At 42.2% G+C, this 17,305-nt stretch overlaps 1 protein-coding gene across 3 annotated transcripts; it reads left to right on the forward strand.

Moving 5' to 3' along the window:
* Nucleotides 1-3,880: 3,880 nt before the first annotated feature.
* LOC115206054 (inositol polyphosphate 5-phosphatase K) lies at nucleotides 3,881-16,687 on the forward strand. Of its 3 annotated transcripts, none has more exons than XM_029772612.1 (13): nucleotides 3,881-3,967; nucleotides 6,489-6,594; nucleotides 8,932-9,036; nucleotides 9,233-9,341; nucleotides 9,648-9,764; nucleotides 9,928-10,103; nucleotides 10,304-10,415; nucleotides 10,737-10,846; nucleotides 14,180-14,414; nucleotides 14,750-14,887; nucleotides 14,979-15,062; nucleotides 15,128-15,232; nucleotides 15,421-15,501. In XM_029772612.1, exons 2-13 carry the CDS (start codon nucleotides 6,500-6,502, stop codon nucleotides 15,499-15,501), a joined length of 1,467 nt encoding a protein of 488 aa, XP_029628472.1. In that variant the 5' UTR covers nucleotides 3,881-3,967; nucleotides 6,489-6,499. The 3 variants fall into 3 exon arrangements, with proteins under 3 accessions (XP_029628472.1, XP_029628473.1, XP_029628470.1); XM_029772613.1 differs by lacking the exon at nucleotides 3,881-3,967 and adding an exon at nucleotides 5,225-5,420 and having other exon boundaries at nucleotides 9,263-9,341; nucleotides 15,421-16,687; XM_029772610.1 differs by lacking the exon at nucleotides 3,881-3,967 and adding an exon at nucleotides 5,228-5,420 and having other exon boundaries at nucleotides 15,421-16,687.
* Nucleotides 16,688-17,305: the final 618 nt, after the last annotated feature.

Below are 17,305 nucleotides of genomic sequence, written 5' to 3' on the forward strand. Positions count from 1 at the left end.
TGAGGAGTGCTATGCGAACAAGAATAACACAGTATTTAAAATAAAATTTAAAAAAACGGAAGTCAGGGAAACCAGAAAGAGGTATCCTGCACGTTTTCAAGTAAAGTCTTCATTCTCTATTACTCCTCGTCTGAGTTAACTAAACATTTATGTAGCTAATGTAATAGATTTATTTGCCAGCGCAAGTCTAGATAACACTAGCTGTATTATGTATTACGCTTGGTGTATCTCTACAGCATGGGCATATCACTGGTTGACGTGGACATCCCCATGCATGCACCTTATCAAAATGACTAATTCAATATTGCACCATCCCATTCTCTGGACTCTGTCTGCAATCATACCCAGTAGTATATACCAGGAATAATTAAATAATAATAACAATAGATGTTTGGTGAATCTGTGAATTATGCATGACCGCTGGAGTCTTTGCCACTCATTTTTTAAATGTACACTACCGGTCAAGAGTGTTTGGACACCTACTCATTCAAGGGTTTTTCTTTTTTTTTTACTATTTCCCACATTGTAGAATAATAGTGAAGACATCAAACTATGAAATAACACACATGGAATCATGTGTAACCGATGTGAAATGGCTAGTTAGTTAGCGGTGGTACGCGCTAATAGCATTTCAATCAGGTGACGTCACTCGCTCTGAGACCTGAAGTAGTTGTTCCCCTTGCTCTGCAAGGGCTGCGGCTTTTGTGGCGCGATGGGTAACGATGCTTCGTGGGTGTCAGTTGTTGATGTGTGCAGAGGGTCCCTGGTTCAAGCACAGGTTGGGGTGAGGAGAGGGACGGAAGCTATACTGTTACACATGTAGTAACCAGAAAAGTGTTAAATAAATCGAAATATATTTGAGATTTTTCAAATAGCCTCCCTTTGCCTTGATGACCACTTTGCGCACACTTGGCATTCTCTCAACCAGCTTCATGAGGTAGTCACCTGGAATGCATTTCAATTAACTGATGTGCCTTAAAAGTTCATTTGTGGAATTCATTTCCTTCTTAATGCGTTGTGTTGTGATAAGGTAGGGGGGTATACAGAAGATGGACTTTTTACCAAATAGGGCTAAGTCCATATTATGACATCAAATAAGCAAAGACAAATGACAGTCCATTACTTTAAGACATGAAGGTCAGTCAATCTAGAACATTTCAAGAACTTTAGATTTTTTTTTCAAGTGCAGTCACAAGAACCATCAAGTGCTATGATGAAACTGGCTCTCATGAGGACCGCCACAGGAAAGGAAGACCCACAGTTACCTCTGCTGCAGAGGATAAGTTCATTAGAGTTAACTGCACCTCAGATTGCAGCCCAAAAAAATTCTTCAGAGTTCAAGTAACAGACACATCTCAACATCAGCTATTCAGAGGAGACTGTGTGAATCAGGCCTTCATGGTCGAATTGCTGCAAAGAAACCACTACTAAAGGACACCAATAATAAGAGACTTGCTTGGGCCAAGAAACACGCGAAATGGACATTCGGTGGACAGCTGTCCTTTGGTCTGATGAGTCTAAATTTGAGAGATTTGGTTCCAACCGCCATGTCTTTGTGAGACGCAGAGTAAGTGAACGGATGATCTTCGCGTGTGTGGTTCCCACCGTGAAGCATGGAGGAGGTGTGTGTGCGGGGGGGGCTTTGCTGTTGACACTGTGATTTATTTAGAATTCAATGCACACTTAATCAGCATGGCTACCACAGCATTCTGCAGCGATACGCCATCCTATCTGGTTTGCGCTGGGTGGGACTATCACTTGTTTTTCCACTGGACAATGACCCAACACACCTCCAGGCTGTGTAAGGGCTATTTTACCAGGGAGAGTGATGGAGTGCTGCATCAGATAACCTGGCCTCCACAATCCCCTGACCTCAACCTAATTGAGATGGTTTGGGATGAGTTGGACCGCAGAGTGAAGGAAAAGCAGCCAACAAGTGCTCAGCATATGTGGGAACTCCTTCATGACTGTTGGGAAAGCATTCCAGGTGAAGCTGGTTGAGAGAATGCCAAGCTTGTGCAAAGCTGTCATCAAGACAAAGGGTGGCTATTTGAAGAATCTCAAATACAAAAATATATTTTGATTTAACACTTTTTTGGTTACTACCTGATTCCATATGTGTTATTTTATAGTTTTGATGTCTTCACTATTATGCTACAATGTAGAAAATAGTTAAATAAAAATCCTTGAATGAGTAGGTGTTCTAAGGCTTTTGACCGGTGGTGTATTTCATCACTCAAAATCTTGCCAAAGCATATTTTGCAGGAGGGGTTAATATGAATTTAAAATAATTTGACATGATTTAGATGAATTGGGTCATGAACATATGGACTTTGAAATGAACAAGGGAGAGGTTAAACGTAGGCTAAGTCTGGCATAAGCTTATTCCCACACTTTACAATAACTTTGTTGCGGTGGTCTTAGGTAGTCTCCGTATAGGCTATTCCCTCCATCGCGACACTGCTGCCCAGTTGAAGAGCTTGTGATCTACATGCAGCACCATGCGCCTTCAGAAAAGCACCCCTCAGCCTCAGAAGATGCTCTTCTGGAGGCATGCAGCCGAAGTCAATACCCTAATGTAGGCCTATTTGCCTACTAGACAAAAATGGCAGCGCATGCATGCAACTCATAATTCCAACATATTTGAACATTTAATTCATCCTTCATTCAGTTCAGTATGTCATCCAGTCAGTCATTTGTCTGAGTTGCAATAGGAACTAAATCAAAGAGAATAGAACATATCCATTTGTTTATTGAAATCCATGTGTGTGTTCAAAATGATCTACATTCTCCAGAGTTCTTTAGCTTATCACCCTAATAATTCAATGTTTAATTTAGGCCTATCCAAATAAAAAGAACAGGCCTTCAACTTGTAGGCATTGCAATTTAGGCTATCATTTTGGGTACTGGTGTCTTGCAGAATAGTTGTAGAACTCTTTTGTGTTTTAGAACTGTTTTTATTAAAGCCCTCCCCTTAAAAAGAGACCCTAGCTCACATGCCTCTAAATAATTTGAAACAAAATAGTTGAAGAAGCACGTGCAGTGGCTGATAAGGAGACAGATCTGGCAATAAGAATAGGCTGTAGATAGTCTTGACCATTTGGGACCCCTTGGCTATAACCTGTCCTGAGCAAAATAGCCAAGACTTAATCAATATTTTGTTTGTCTCATTTATTGATATGGACATAGCCTCTGTGTGATGGGGTTGTGCAAGTGGAATTCGCAAATACAACAGTCAAAATACCTAATATAACGCCTACAGTCCGTGCTCCCAAATACTGGAAAAAGTGTGATTCACCAGGTTACATGACCACCACAGTAGCTCCACGTGGTTATAATAATCAATTATGCAATTATTTGACAATTAAATAACACACAGCAGCATGGATTATTTAGACAGTGGATTAGGCCTGGCCTAAATCATATTTACTTTCTATTTTGCAGCTCAGGCGGTTATTCTAGACAAGGTTTTTCTGTGTCTTTTTAAAATATAATTCTCTACTGATATAACGTTGTTATCGAATGCCGTTCTAACACAAGCTCTAAACTGTTATTTTGGAAATGAAACCGGAAGCTGTAAAGCAACTCTAACGTCTGGGCTAGAGGTGCTTGGTTGACTAGCTAACTTCGACTAGCTACGTTCGGTTCATGTCCTTTGCAGATGCCACATTCCTGACAAAAGTTTGTATAAAAAAGATCTGTACCTGAGTAAAGGGAGACGTAAAGTAAGAATGTATCTTGTAAATGTTCATTCATAGTCGTAAACATAGGGTTTGTATGTTTTACAGATCTAATTTAACAGTTCGTTTCATGGTTCACCTATGGGTTTTCTTACGATCCTAACAATATGTACGTTCAACCTTTTGGCAGCTATCTGGCTCCATAGCGTTTACTCAAGAATTGTGGCACTGACCGAGTTGAGGAAGAGGCGAAGTGAGAGGATTTACTCCGCCCAAAATCTGGCCATGTGAGATAAGCCCTTTTTTGTATGGAGGTCTAATCGAGAGTGTTAAATTACATGAGGCTTATTTGATAGAGTAAAAGTTTCGTAATGTTAATTCAGTTAAAAATGTACTGGTATAAGAGGTTACACTTGGCATTTTGTCAACTTTGAGAAAAACGACTTTGTTGTGCCTGTTGTTGACACATGTACCTGCCCTCTCATTGGCTAGAATGGTCTCACTGACCTGACCTCACTTACCCTCACTCATTGAGGAAGTACTGTAGGGAAGAAGACGGAAATGTATGTTCTGTTTGAAAGTGATGGCGGGTGGGTAAAGATGAGCGTGAGGACGAATGGGCTACAGTCGTGGAAAAAGAAAGGAAACTAATTAAGTAATGTTGTGATAGAAACTAAGATATCCCTAGATTTGTTTATAGTAGGAGTTTTGGATCAATATTACCTGGGGGATTCGTTTGAAGTCGCGAAGAGCAACGTATCATGGATGCGTAGAGTGAGGTGGCATATGTGAGAGTCACAAGAGCTGGTCTTATTCAGATTTTGTGTGTGTCCGCGGAACAGAAGAAGCTTGCATTCTGCCTCAAAAAGATTTTTGAATGGAATGTTTTGTATATGGATTTCCAAAGCAGGGGGTTATCTCTTGGGATGCAGATGATATACATGAGGAAGTAGGTGAAGTGATTGGTGCAGGCTGACTGACATGTATGGTGGATGGAGTAAGGAAACCCACTTCGTCCAAATTATTGTTTTTGATAAGTCTCTCCCTTCTCATGTAAATCTTTATGACATACCATGTAAGCGTGTATGGACACAAGCCCCTACAAAGACTTGGGCATGTATCAAGTGTATGCAGATGGGAAGAATATCATATATGTCAGCTGAGGTTATATGCTGCAGCTGTGGAGACTGCACCAGTGAATGTTTCTCGGCAATCAAGGGCTCCCGATATATTACTTGTGAAAAAGGTGGACTTTGTAGCATTTATTGCAATGGTCATAAACTTCACAGCACAAACAAAGAAGAAATCAGAGAAAATTGGAATCATTGTGAGTGCAGCAGAACGTTTTTTGGGACTGAGTTTACAGCCAAGGCATTGCATAAAATCCTGTCAAAGGATGTTCTGCCCTCACAGGCCCCTGAGCCTGTGTCGGGATGTGACTCGAATTGGAATGTGTTTATTTTTTGTATGTCGTTTTTATCCATCTCTTATAATGGATATTTCTATACAGTTTACCATCCATACAGTAGGTGGGGGCATTCACCTCTAATGCTTGTTTGCGGGCTGCCATAACACCATAGACGTAGAAGAAGACGCGCGGCCACTCGGATATCTTTGAGGAAGTGCATGTGCAAAACGTAAACAAAGTGTGTTGCGTAATCTCACCCAATTGTCATTTTTCGTGCAAATGTCTGTAATCCGAATGAGAGCAGGCTACGACAAAACAACAGGCATTGCCAGGTAGTAAGAACATTGTATATGTATTATTTGTACTATATTTTAATCGGTTGTAATCCCAAACACAGATACAATAGCTAGCTAACGTTAGCTAGCTAATTTAAAGGAACGACGCTAATTGCTAGCTAATAACTGGGATAGCTAACTTTTCATCTAATGTGTAAAAACATTCCTGACTTTCAGAAATGTCAATTCAGAGAACACAATGTAACGTTGAACGTTTGCAATTCAGAGAGTGTTGTTTGCATGCAGATACTATACTGTAACTATCAAGCTAGTTAGCAGGGGAGTCTGGTTAGCAAATTGTCATACTTGAGTAAAAGTAAAGATACCTTAATAGAAAATGACTCAAGTAAAAGTGGAAGTCACCCAGTAAAATACTACTTGAGTAAAAGTCTAAAAGTATCTGGTTTGAAATATTCTTAAGTAGCAAAAGTAAATGTTATTGCTAAAATATATTAAAGTATCAAAAGTACTAGTAAAAGTGTAAATAATGTCAAATTCCCTATATTAAGCAAACCAGTCGATACCTTTTTCTTTTTAAGTTACGGATAACCAGAGACTGTCTCCAACACCCAGACAAAATGTACAAATGAAGCATTTGTGTTTAGTGAGTCCGCCAGATCAGAAGCAGTACTAGGGATGACCAGGGATGTCCTCTTGATAAGTGTGTGAATTTGATCTTTTTCCTCCCCTGCTAAACATTCAAAATGTAACGAGTACTTTTGGGTGTCAGGGAAAATGTATGGAGTAAAAAGTACAATATTGTCATTAGGATTGTAGTGAAGTAAAAGTTGTCAAAGATATAAATAGTTAAGTACAGATACCCCCAAAAACTACTTAAGTAGTACTTTTTAAAGTATTTTTATTGAAGTACTTTACACCACTAGAAATGACGTCATGAGCAGTGGACCCTATTTTGCAGGTTCCTGTCTTGACATTCAATACTTTTTTATTTTATTCAGACAACATATTGCTGTGCTTTCATATCATGAGTTTGTTGTTTGTAACGTTATCATGATTCCATGAGTTTGTTGTTTGTAACATTATCATAATTCCATGATTTTGCAGCTGGTGAGATTATGGAGAATGATGATGATACCAAAGAAGACCCCCAGTCACAAGTCAAGAACTCAGTCAGCATGGAGAAGAACTGCTTCAACGAAGACACTTTCAGGTTTGAATGTCTCCTTGTGGTCATATGAGCTCCGGCTAACAACTTTGATTAGAGAACATGTTTTGTGCATAAGGAGACACTGCACATTTTATTTGTTTACGGTCAATGGACACTGCACGCCCAGAGTCATATTCAGCAATGCAGGCAGCATAGCATTTGAACTGACAAAGAACCAACAATCCAACCATGTACAGTTATCGGATATCTGTGCAGGCAATTCAAAAATGTCATTGTAGTGCATGCACACAGGCTTACTATTTCCTTATTAGGTCTGTATTCCCCCAGACAGAACACAGTTTAACCTCACATTGTCTGCCAGTGCCAGCACCCAATACAAAGCTGAGAGCGTAATACATTAGTATTATTGTGATTAGGTTTGCCAGTGCATTGCATTCCCACACATATTAGAGAAATATTCAACGTCACTCTTTCCAAATCAGAGGAAAGTTCAGTAAAGCAGATGATTGGGTCCCAAAGTCTACCACTGCCACTTTGTGTTTCTCTTTAAGCCTTGCTCAACGTTTCCTCATTGTGGACTGGTGTTAAGCAAATTATTACAGACTAAGTTACATTTTCTAACATTAAGGGGTTGTTTTCACATAGTGGGTCTCATGTGGCCCCTTCTTGATTCTGCTTAGCCCGTAATCCTTCTCAGTCTACTTCAGACCCTCCAAAAATATTCTCATGTCTCTCATTCACTTCCAAGAGGCTGGATTTTATGCAAGGCATCATTGCTCCGTCTAAAGTATACATTAGTCTTTAGATATGTCCTAGCTGCTCTTCTTCCACCTGTTATACCGTAAGGAATTCTAAGACAGGACCGTTGGAGAATCTGTAGCCATTTCTGTGCTTTTGTGACAGCAGGAATTCGGTATGGTCTTTCATATCAAATTCAGACTCTCACATGATGCCAAGGGGAAGTGCTGTGATGAGGGTCTCCCTTTGATGGATCTTGGAACAAGAAAGAATCGGCAAGGACATAAATCTGCAGTTGGACCACTGTAGAAGACCCTGCCTATGATCTCTGCAAATATTCAAGTATCCAAATCTCCATTAAAGGATAAACTAGTGATTTGCAGTGAAATGTTCCCCTTGTAAACAAGGAAGAATCACCTGCCTTTCTGAACTGCTCATCGCATCAGTTTAGTCCTCCATATTTTCCTCCTCTCTTTCCGACACTGAGATTCCTTCCAGAAGATCACCCACAATGGATGAGATCCGCCGGTTGTTCGGTTCGCCCGGAGGGCGCGTCCGCTCGGACAGCATAGCCAGCTCTGCCACCCAGTCCTCGGGCAGCCGCCTGCTGTTGCGCCATCGCCTCGCCCAGCTCATGACCTGCATGGATGACCTGGACCCCTCGCCCCAGCTCCAAGAGCAGGTGGTAGGCAGCTTGGACAACACCTTCCTCATCTGTGGTAAAGGGGCCAACCGGCTCAAGAAAGAGAACTTCAGGTGGACATGATAGGCTTTGCAGGGTTCCTCTTTTCTGTTCTCTTTGGCCTTATTTAAACTTGACTTCCACTTTCTCTGTCTTTATAACATCATATGATTTGTTTTCAATCCAAATGCATTGCATATGGTTCTTCGCTGCAAGGGTTTAGTTGATGAACACAAGTATCGTAAGACTGGATACTAGTGATTCTTCTTGACTAAAATGTCCAGCAATGACTTCTCCATTTTATTCCAATTTTGTCTGTCTTTATCTGAGTGCAGAGAGTCTGAGTTGGTCGAGAAGTTAGACATGTTTTTCATGTCTTGATTTTAAGGCTTTGGACCCTTGTTTGATCAGCCTCTTGAGCTCAGAGCAGGCAGTGTGTGGCGGTCTCTTCCGTTCTGGATCGTAATCTCTGGCATGCTTATCTTTTTTGGATTTGATAACACAAAATGCCCTTTTGTTAACAGAACTGAAAGGTTATGATGTTAGAACCATAGAGATCATAAGTCAGTGTTCGATTTATTTCTGTGCTTACGACATGGAAAGGGATTGGCTTAGTTCCTCGTTGAGAAGTGTTCTTCATTCACAGTATCTGAATTGATATAGGCTATGGTTAGAGATGTGAACAGGCTTTATCAACCACCACTGTCCATTCATGACTGGCTAAACATGATGTTGTGTAACTAAATAAGCTTCTGAAAGTTGCAGTCCCATTTGTCAGGCTTTTGCTCAAATGAGTTTTGTGGAAAACTGCTGTGCAAGTGATTCATGATCTGCTGTACTCTCTCTTTCTCGCTCTCGCTCCCTCTCTCCCTTTCTTGCTCCCTCTTTCTTTCCCTCTCGCTTGCTTTCCATCGCCCCCTCTCTAACCTCTCCCTCTCTTTCTCTCTCGATCCCTCCAGGCTTCACATGGTCACGTGGAATGTTGCTACAGCTGATCCTCCAGATGACATCAGCTCCTTGCTTCACCTGAACTCCCCAAAGACCCCAGACCTCTACGTGATTGGGTGGGGTTGCGGAGCTACTGCATGCTGATTTGAATATTAAGACACAGTACAATGTCATGACAGGAAAATCATTTTTTTACTGTGTAAAGTTTACAAAGTTTTTTCTAAGTGGCATGGTGAAAATGCTTCAGTAAGTTTATTTGTATAATACAAATGTCACAGGCAACAATTTTGTGTGTGTGTGTGTGTTTTATAGTCTCCAGGAGGTGTACTCTGCTCCTCACAGGTTCATCATAGACATGGCCGTTGAGGACTCCTGGAGCCATCTCTTCATGTCCAGCCTGGCACCACGAGGCTACCTGAAGGTACAACAGTAGGACAATATGGCTTCATAACACTAATAATACCACTCCAGCACCATAGACCGGTTGAACTAGTTTCATGCCACCAACCTTAGTCTGAGGCAACAGAAGAATGTGCTCCCAACATAGTTTGTCCTCAGTTTATTTTCACCTCGTCTTTCAAAGTAATATAATTTGCTTCTTGTGTGCCACTCTGCTTCCACTCTTCTGATTCTGCCTTTTTGTCTTTCTCCAGGATACTTAAAGAGCCTGAAAATAGCCCAGGTTTAGATGAAGCGATCTCAGGGTGTCTGGTATCTTGTGTTGCAGGTGTCCTCCATCCGCATGCAGGGCCTCCTACTGCTGTTCTTCTCCAAACTGGCCCACGTTCCGTTCATTAGAGACATCCAGGACACCTACTCTCGCACAGGCGTTTCCGGCTACTGGGTAAGATCAGGCTCAATGGATGTTATTAGTTATTATGACAGCTTTATAGAGAGTGTTATAATGCACTAAAAGTGTCATAAATGCACCTATAAGGCATTGGGTTTGAGCCTCACATAAAAAAGGGCTTTTCATAAATTTGATTGATTGACCTTGCGCCCAACAGGGGAATAAAGGCGGGGTGTCCATCCGCCTGTCTTTCTACGGCCACATGCTCTGCTTCCTCAACTGCCACCTGGCGGCACACATGCAGTACGCCTCGCAGCGCGTTGACGAGTTCGAGTACATCCTAAACACACAGACCTTCGACCCCAAAAAGACACCGCAAATCCTCGACCACAAGTCAGTATACATTAAACGCAGTTGAGTGTGTGTTTTCCTATATTCACACAGTTGCTGCTTCGGTATTATAAATGGAGGAGCTTGACATCTGCTTGTAATGTGATTTTAAGTACTACTGTGCTCTCTCTGTGTTGAATGTTCACATTGGCCCCTCTCTCTCTCTCTCATTCCCTCTCTCTCTCTCATTCCCTCTCTCTCAGGCTGGTCTTTTGGTTTGGGGATTTGAACTTCCGCATCCAAGATCACGGCATGCATTTTTTGCGCAACTGCATCACCAGCCATAAGTTCAACTTGTTATGGAGCAAAGACCAGGTCAGACTCATGAGAGAGAGCAAAACAAATGCATATCTTGAACCATACTATACATAGATTTGACAAGATTGGAAAAGGGACCGTGGCTTTTCATTTTACACGCGTACAGTTAGCCGTCTTGTTTTCATGCATGTAAGACATGGGATGTACAAATGGCACCCTGTTCGCTTCATTGTGCACTACTTTTGACCGGGGCCCATAGGGCTCTGATCCAAAAGAAGTGCAAGTAGTGCACTATAAAGGGAATTGGGATGCCGCCGTCGTATTTCCTGAGGATGTTGAATGTTATGTTTTTGTTGTTATTCCGTGTGGTTGTATCAGCTGACCATGATGAAGAAGAAGGAGGCTCTCCTGCAGGAGTTTGACGAGGGACCTCTGGACTTTCAACCAACCTACAAATTCGACAGGTTCTCTGACTGCTATGACAGCAGGTAATGGCTGACGTGCAATCACAGGCATATGGGAACACTCGCACACATATCGAGTTATGTGTGCACAGACAGTCACTGACACACACACACTTTCTCTCCTGATGTGTATTACTCTTTGGCTCTATCTTTTCTGCTTGCTTTTACTGAGCTGACTCCTGCTCTCCTTACAAGACACCATTTTTAAAAAGCTCAACTCTGCTCTCTTTAGACTTCACAGGCCCCACGGGACATGGCTTGGTTTCCAGTAAGCTGCTCAAAACTCACCCCTAATCCCCCTTAAGCAGTATTCTGCTCCTACACAATAAGCCCACTAAAACGGTTGCAAGGCAGTGATGGATAGATTTTTGCAATGGAAAGTCAAAATGCCTCTCTCTCCCACAAAATGGTGCCTACAGAACCCCAGACCTTGCTCTCTCTTTGTGTGTGTGTGTGTGTGTGTGTGTGCGTGCGTGCGTGCGCTTCTGGGGTTTTCTGCTGATCTGAATGCTGTGATAAATACCATAGTTGTCTACAGCTAACACAGTTGTCTCTAACAGTACATACGGAATATCAAAGTCGCTTTATTCTCCATATGAAGCCGGTGGAAAATTCCATTGAAGCGTATCAGCATTGTGCGGAGGTGGCTGCCATTCTCAGTGGACACAGTGTTCAGGATTTGTTAAGCCTAATTCATTTAACTCCCACAATATCATTCGCACTCATACGAAGAGAGGGCAGCTTTGCTAGCCGGCTGTACCATTGCCTCTGTGTGGGCGTCAGCAGCTGTTTGTAGCGGGCATGGTTACTAGCAATATACAGCACAACCTCCTTTCCTGCTGCTTGGATTGTTCACTATATAGTTGTAACGAATCGCTATATGCAGAGCATTCGGAAAAGTATTCAGACCCCTTGACTTTTTCCACATTTTGTTATGTTACAGCCTTATTGTAAAATGGATTAAATTGTTTTTTCCCCCCTCATCAATCTACACACAAGACCCCATAATGACAAAGCAAAAACAGGATTTTATAAATGTTTGCTAATTTATAATTAACATTTACATAAGTATTCAGACCCTTTACTCAGTGCTCAGCACCTTTGGCAGCAATTACAGCCCCGAGTCTTCTTGGGTATGACGCTAGAAGCTTGGCACACCTGTATTTGGGGAGTTTCTCCCATTCTTCTCTGCAGATCCTCTCAAGCTCTGTCAGGTTGGATGGGGAGCGTCGCTGCACAGCTATTTTCAGGTCTCTCCAGAGATGTTCGATCGGGTTCAAGTCCGGGCTCTGGCTGGGCCACTCAAGGACATTCAGACTTAAAAAAAAAAAAATGTTACCCCTTTTTTCTGCCCAATTTCATGGTATCCAATTGGTACAAGTTACAGTCTTGTCTCATCGCTGCAACTCCCGTACGGACTCGGGAGAGGCGAAGGTCGAGAGTCATGCGTCCTCCGAAACACAACCCAACCTAGCCGCACTGCTTCTTGACACAACGCACATCCAACCCGGAAGCCAGCCGCACCAATGTGTCGGAGGAAACACCGTACACCTGGACAGCGTGCACTGCGCCCGGCCCGCCACAGGAGTCGCTAGTGCGCGATGAGACAAGGACATCCCTGCCGGCAAAACCCTCCCTAACCCGGACGACGCTGGGCCAATTGTGCGTCGCCCCATGGACCTCCCGGTCGCGGCCGGCTGCGACAGAACCTGGGCTCGAACCCAGAATCTCTGGTGGCACAGCTAGCACTGCGATGTAGTGCCTTAGACCACTGCGCCACCCGGGAGGCTCGACATTCAGAGACTTGCCCCGAAGCCACTCTTGCGTTGTCTTGGCTATGTGTGCTTCGGGTCGTTGTCCTGTTGGAAGGTGAACCTTCGCCCCAGTCTGAGGTCCTGAGCGCTCTGGATCAGGTTTTCATCAAGGATCTCTCTGTACTTTGCTCCGTTCATCTTTCCCTCGATCCTGACTAGTCTCCCAGTCCCTGCCGCTGAAAAACATCACCACAGCATGATGCTGCCACCATGCTTCACTGTAGGGATGGTGCCATGTTTCCTCCATACGTGACGCTTGGCATTCAGGCCAAAGAGTTCAATCTTGGTTTCATCAGACCAGATATTCTTGTTTGTCATGGTCTGAGAGTCCTTTAGGTTCCTTTTGTCAAACTCCAAGCAGGCTTTCATGTGCATTTTACTGATAAAGGCCTGATTGGTGGTGTGCTGCAGAGATGGTTCAAAACTTCCATTTAAGAATGATGGAGGCCACTGTGTTCTTGGTGAACATCAATGCTGCAGACATATTTTGGTACCCTTCCCCAGATCTGTGCCTCGACACAATCCTGTCTCTGAGCTCTACGGACAATTCCTTCCACCTCATTGCTTGTTTTTTGCTCTGACATGCACTGGAAAACTGTGGGACCTTTATATAGACAGGTGTGAGCCTTTCCAAATCATGTCCAATCAATTGGATTTACCACAGGTGGATGCCAATCAAGTTGTAGAAACATCTCAAGGATGAACAATGGAAACAGGATGCACCTGAGCTCAATTTTGAGTCTCATAGCAAAGGGTCTGAATACTTATGTAAATAAGGTATTTCTGTTTTATTTTTTATACATTTGCAAAAATGTCTAAAACCGTCTTTTCGCTTTGTCATAATTGGGGTATTGTGTGTATATTCATGAGGAAAACGATACATTTGATCAATTTTAGAATAAGGCTGAAACGTAACAAAGTGTGTAAAAGGTAAAGGGGTCTGAATACTTTCCAATGCACTGTAGCTGTACAGTATGTATTCCTGTATGTGTGCACGTGTTTGTGTGTGCATCACCGTGCGTTTGTGTGCGTCAGTGTCGTTACTTACGGTCTCCACCGCTGTGCACTAATCAGGACAATAGAGAGGGCACTCGCTGTATGAGTCACCCAGTGAGACAGAATGGAAAACTAATCTGCTATTAATGAGGAATATGAAAGGATACACTGCGGAATCTGATCCATCATGTAGAGCAGACTGAAATAACACAGAGATGGAGGAAACGCTAAAGAAATCCAGCTACCTTATGAGATTACTCATCATACTTTCTCCATCTCTAACACACTCTGTCATTCTCTCACAGGCTTTGTTCAAATATCCATACTAGCAGACTACTAGAATTATTCAATGTATTGGGCATACATTCTAAGTGACATACTAGTTCATTTGGAACTCAGTCTTTCTGTTTCTCTACATCTTGTTTGTCTCTCACTAAATCTCTTCGCTTGTCCGTTTGCCGGTTCCTCTCCATCTCTCCCATTCTGACTTAATCACTCGCTCGCTCACTCACTAAATCCGTGTCTCTTCTCTCGTCTGTCTGCCCAGTGGTAAGATGCGTAAGCCGGCCTGGACAGACCGGATCCTGTGGAGGGTGAAGCCAAAAGAGCCACCCCCAGAGGAGGACGAGGACAGGGACTCTGGTCTGGATGAGAAGAACACCAAGAAGAAGCAGGAGGAGGAGGAAGAGTTCCCTCTGAAACTCAAGCAGGATTCGTACACCAGCAACATGGAGTACGGCGTCAGCGACCACAAGCCTGTCATCGGCATCTTTACCTTGGAGGTGGCTGAGGCAGCGGCATTTCCCATTCCCGCATCTGAGACCGTATGAACAGGGTCTTAAGAGTAGCAGTGCTGATCTAAAATCAGTTCCTTCCTGTCCATATAATGTTATTCATTATGATCTAAGAGGCGACACTTACTGACCCAAGATCAGCACTCCTAATCTGAGGTGCTTTTTGAATACAGGCCCTGATCTGCTTTTCCAATGTGACTCTTTATAACGATACCGTGTGATGCAAATATTCTGCTTTATACTCCTTCACCCTCTAGCCAGTCCTGACTACCTCTTCCCTCCATATTCTCTGCCGTTCCCTCCTGTCTATCCCCACACTGTAGTTGAGGAAGATGTACGAGACGCCGTTGGTGCGCGTGTGTGCCGAGGGTGAATGGAGTGCTGACTTTGACGCCATAGTGATCTACAGCCCCCTTGAGCCCTTCCCTTCTAGCGCCTGGGACTGGATAGGCCTCTACAAGGTCAGAGTCGACTTAACCCTCTGATGTTCTTTTCAATCATAGAAGTATAGTCGACGTGTCGTTTTTACAGGTGTGTGTGTGTGTGTTACAGGTGGGATTCAGGAGTGTTTCGGACTACATTACCTACACCTGGGTGAAGGATGATGAGGTCTCGTTTAATGACGAGCTCACCCAGGTAATATGACTGTGTGCGTGTCTCATGACATGGAGATGCTTGAATATGTTTCTGTGTTTACCCAGGTCTATGTGAGCAAGGATGAGATTCCGGTGCTGGGAGGGGAGTGCGTGCTCTGCTATTACTGCAGTACGCTCCAATGCATTGTGGGTATTAGCTCACCCTTTAAGGTAAGTGCAGGTTTACTGTAAGCCACCAAGAACAGTCCAGACATAGAGAATATACATACGCACACTCATGCATTCACATACATTTTAGTTTTCTGGATGCAGGTTCAGCCTGGTCCTAGACTGGACTAAAAATATTGGAGATTCTCCATTTGAAGTTTGAATGTAGAAATGTCTCCGTCTGATTTTAGGTACAAGTGTCTAAAGTGGCCGTTGAGGAAGGTCTAGCGCCGGAGAACATCGACGGCCTTGAAAAGGCCACAGCCAGTTAGGACCTGTGAGTGGACCAGACTTTATTGCTGGACCAAACATGCCCACTAACACTGTCTGTCCGTCTATGCTGTTACACATCTGCCCTTTTTGACCTTTGGTGGCTTGTCTGCAAGCTGCGGTGCTGCTGAAGTCATGGAATGTTACTTAACTATAGGCCAGTGCACTTTTGTTTTTAATGAATCAGAACTGTTTCTGTCTTGTTCTCCACTGCCAGTTGTGGCAGCAACAGTAACCTACGTGTTTATTTCAGTTCTGTTCAGATGTTGATCCCGCTTTTAAAATCAGTCGCAGAGAGATATTGGCAGCGTCGTTTTCAGAAAGGTTCAGTGTTTTTGTTCAGTGTATTTGTTGTTTTTTGTGTGTTTTGTCTCTGGATTGATACAGAACACATGTGACATTGTCAGATGTTCCAGGTAGGTTGTACAGAAGTTAAACAGTAACCTCAGAGTCGTGGCTGTTTCACTTGAAAATTTGACCAATCATTTAAGGGTATTGTTAATTCATGAATATGACATTGTTTTAAATAATGGTTCATACATTTACATTTCCCTTTGAAAACTTAGTCCTCTGCTAACAAAACGCTTTGTGCTATGCTGTGCTATGCCATTCCGAGAAATATATCGCACAATTTGTTCTTGTTCACATTCATGACCATGCCCTTTTTATAGATGTGCGTAAAGGTTACTGGTTTAGGTATTTATTGAAGTCATTTTGGTTGAAATAAGTGTGATTGGGGATGGAAAGTTATTTAAGAAAACAGTGGATTCAACAAGTGCCTCAATGTTAACAACCAGTAAATAACTGTTCAATGGATGCTTTAGTACAAAACTATGGAATTCCTATTTGATTATTTATTGGTGCGTTTGAAAATGATATTGTTCTTATTCTTAAAAAATAAAATATGCAAGTCTTTCTTGTTCTGTATGCATCAACATTTAATCTATAGAACTTCTTGTACTTTTCTTTGACCAATTTCAGCATAAGCGAGACCTGTTCAAATGTCTTTATTTGCTTATTGAAAACGCTTGTACATTGACTTGTAAAGATTACTCAAGCCACTTCGTTCTGTTTTTACAGTATATTGAAAATTAGGAGTGCTCTATTTTCTCAGTAACGTGTTAAATGAATGAAAACAAATGTTATACTGTAACCTATTTAAAACTTAAATAAAAAATTCTAAATGATGATGCCTGTCATTTATCACTAGTCTGGAATAGAAATACAATAAGTCATTTTTAAACCTTTGATACAATGTAGTCTACACTGTTTTTGTTATTGTAATAAGATGATTGTTTACTTTAATCTACAAACTGTCTTAGCTGGAAACAAGAACTATACATTTAATCTAAAAATAAAGCTTTAAACATTTTATTAACGGGTATTTAGAAGATTTATGCTAGGATGATAATAATAACGGACATTAGGAACAACAATTCACAACAGTCTCTGAACATCAAAATGATCAAGTATTTTAAACCAGTCAACTGATTTACACTTTAGTCAAAGAGAGAAAAATATAAAAGCAAATAGTTCCAACAGTTATGAAGGGCTTTATAAAATTAATTGATTGATCAACTCATTGGCTTGAAACAATGTTCCTTACAGTAAGCACCATTTCCAGTTTGATCGCCAATCCGGTCCAGAAGCAATCCAGGACCAAGGTACATAGACGTACAGGTTGACCTTTTACTTTTCTAAACACACAGTGCACAACGTGACATTGACATTGCAGCTTGCGTTTGCACCACCTATAACATTTTGAAAAGGGAAGTTACATTTAGTGCGTTTTTAGAATAGTAATAT

The sequence above is a fragment of the Salmo trutta genome, chromosome 13, assembly GCF_901001165.1.
Source record: "Salmo trutta chromosome 13, fSalTru1.1, whole genome shotgun sequence".
NCBI classification, from domain to species: domain Eukaryota; kingdom Metazoa; phylum Chordata; class Actinopteri; order Salmoniformes; family Salmonidae; genus Salmo; species Salmo trutta.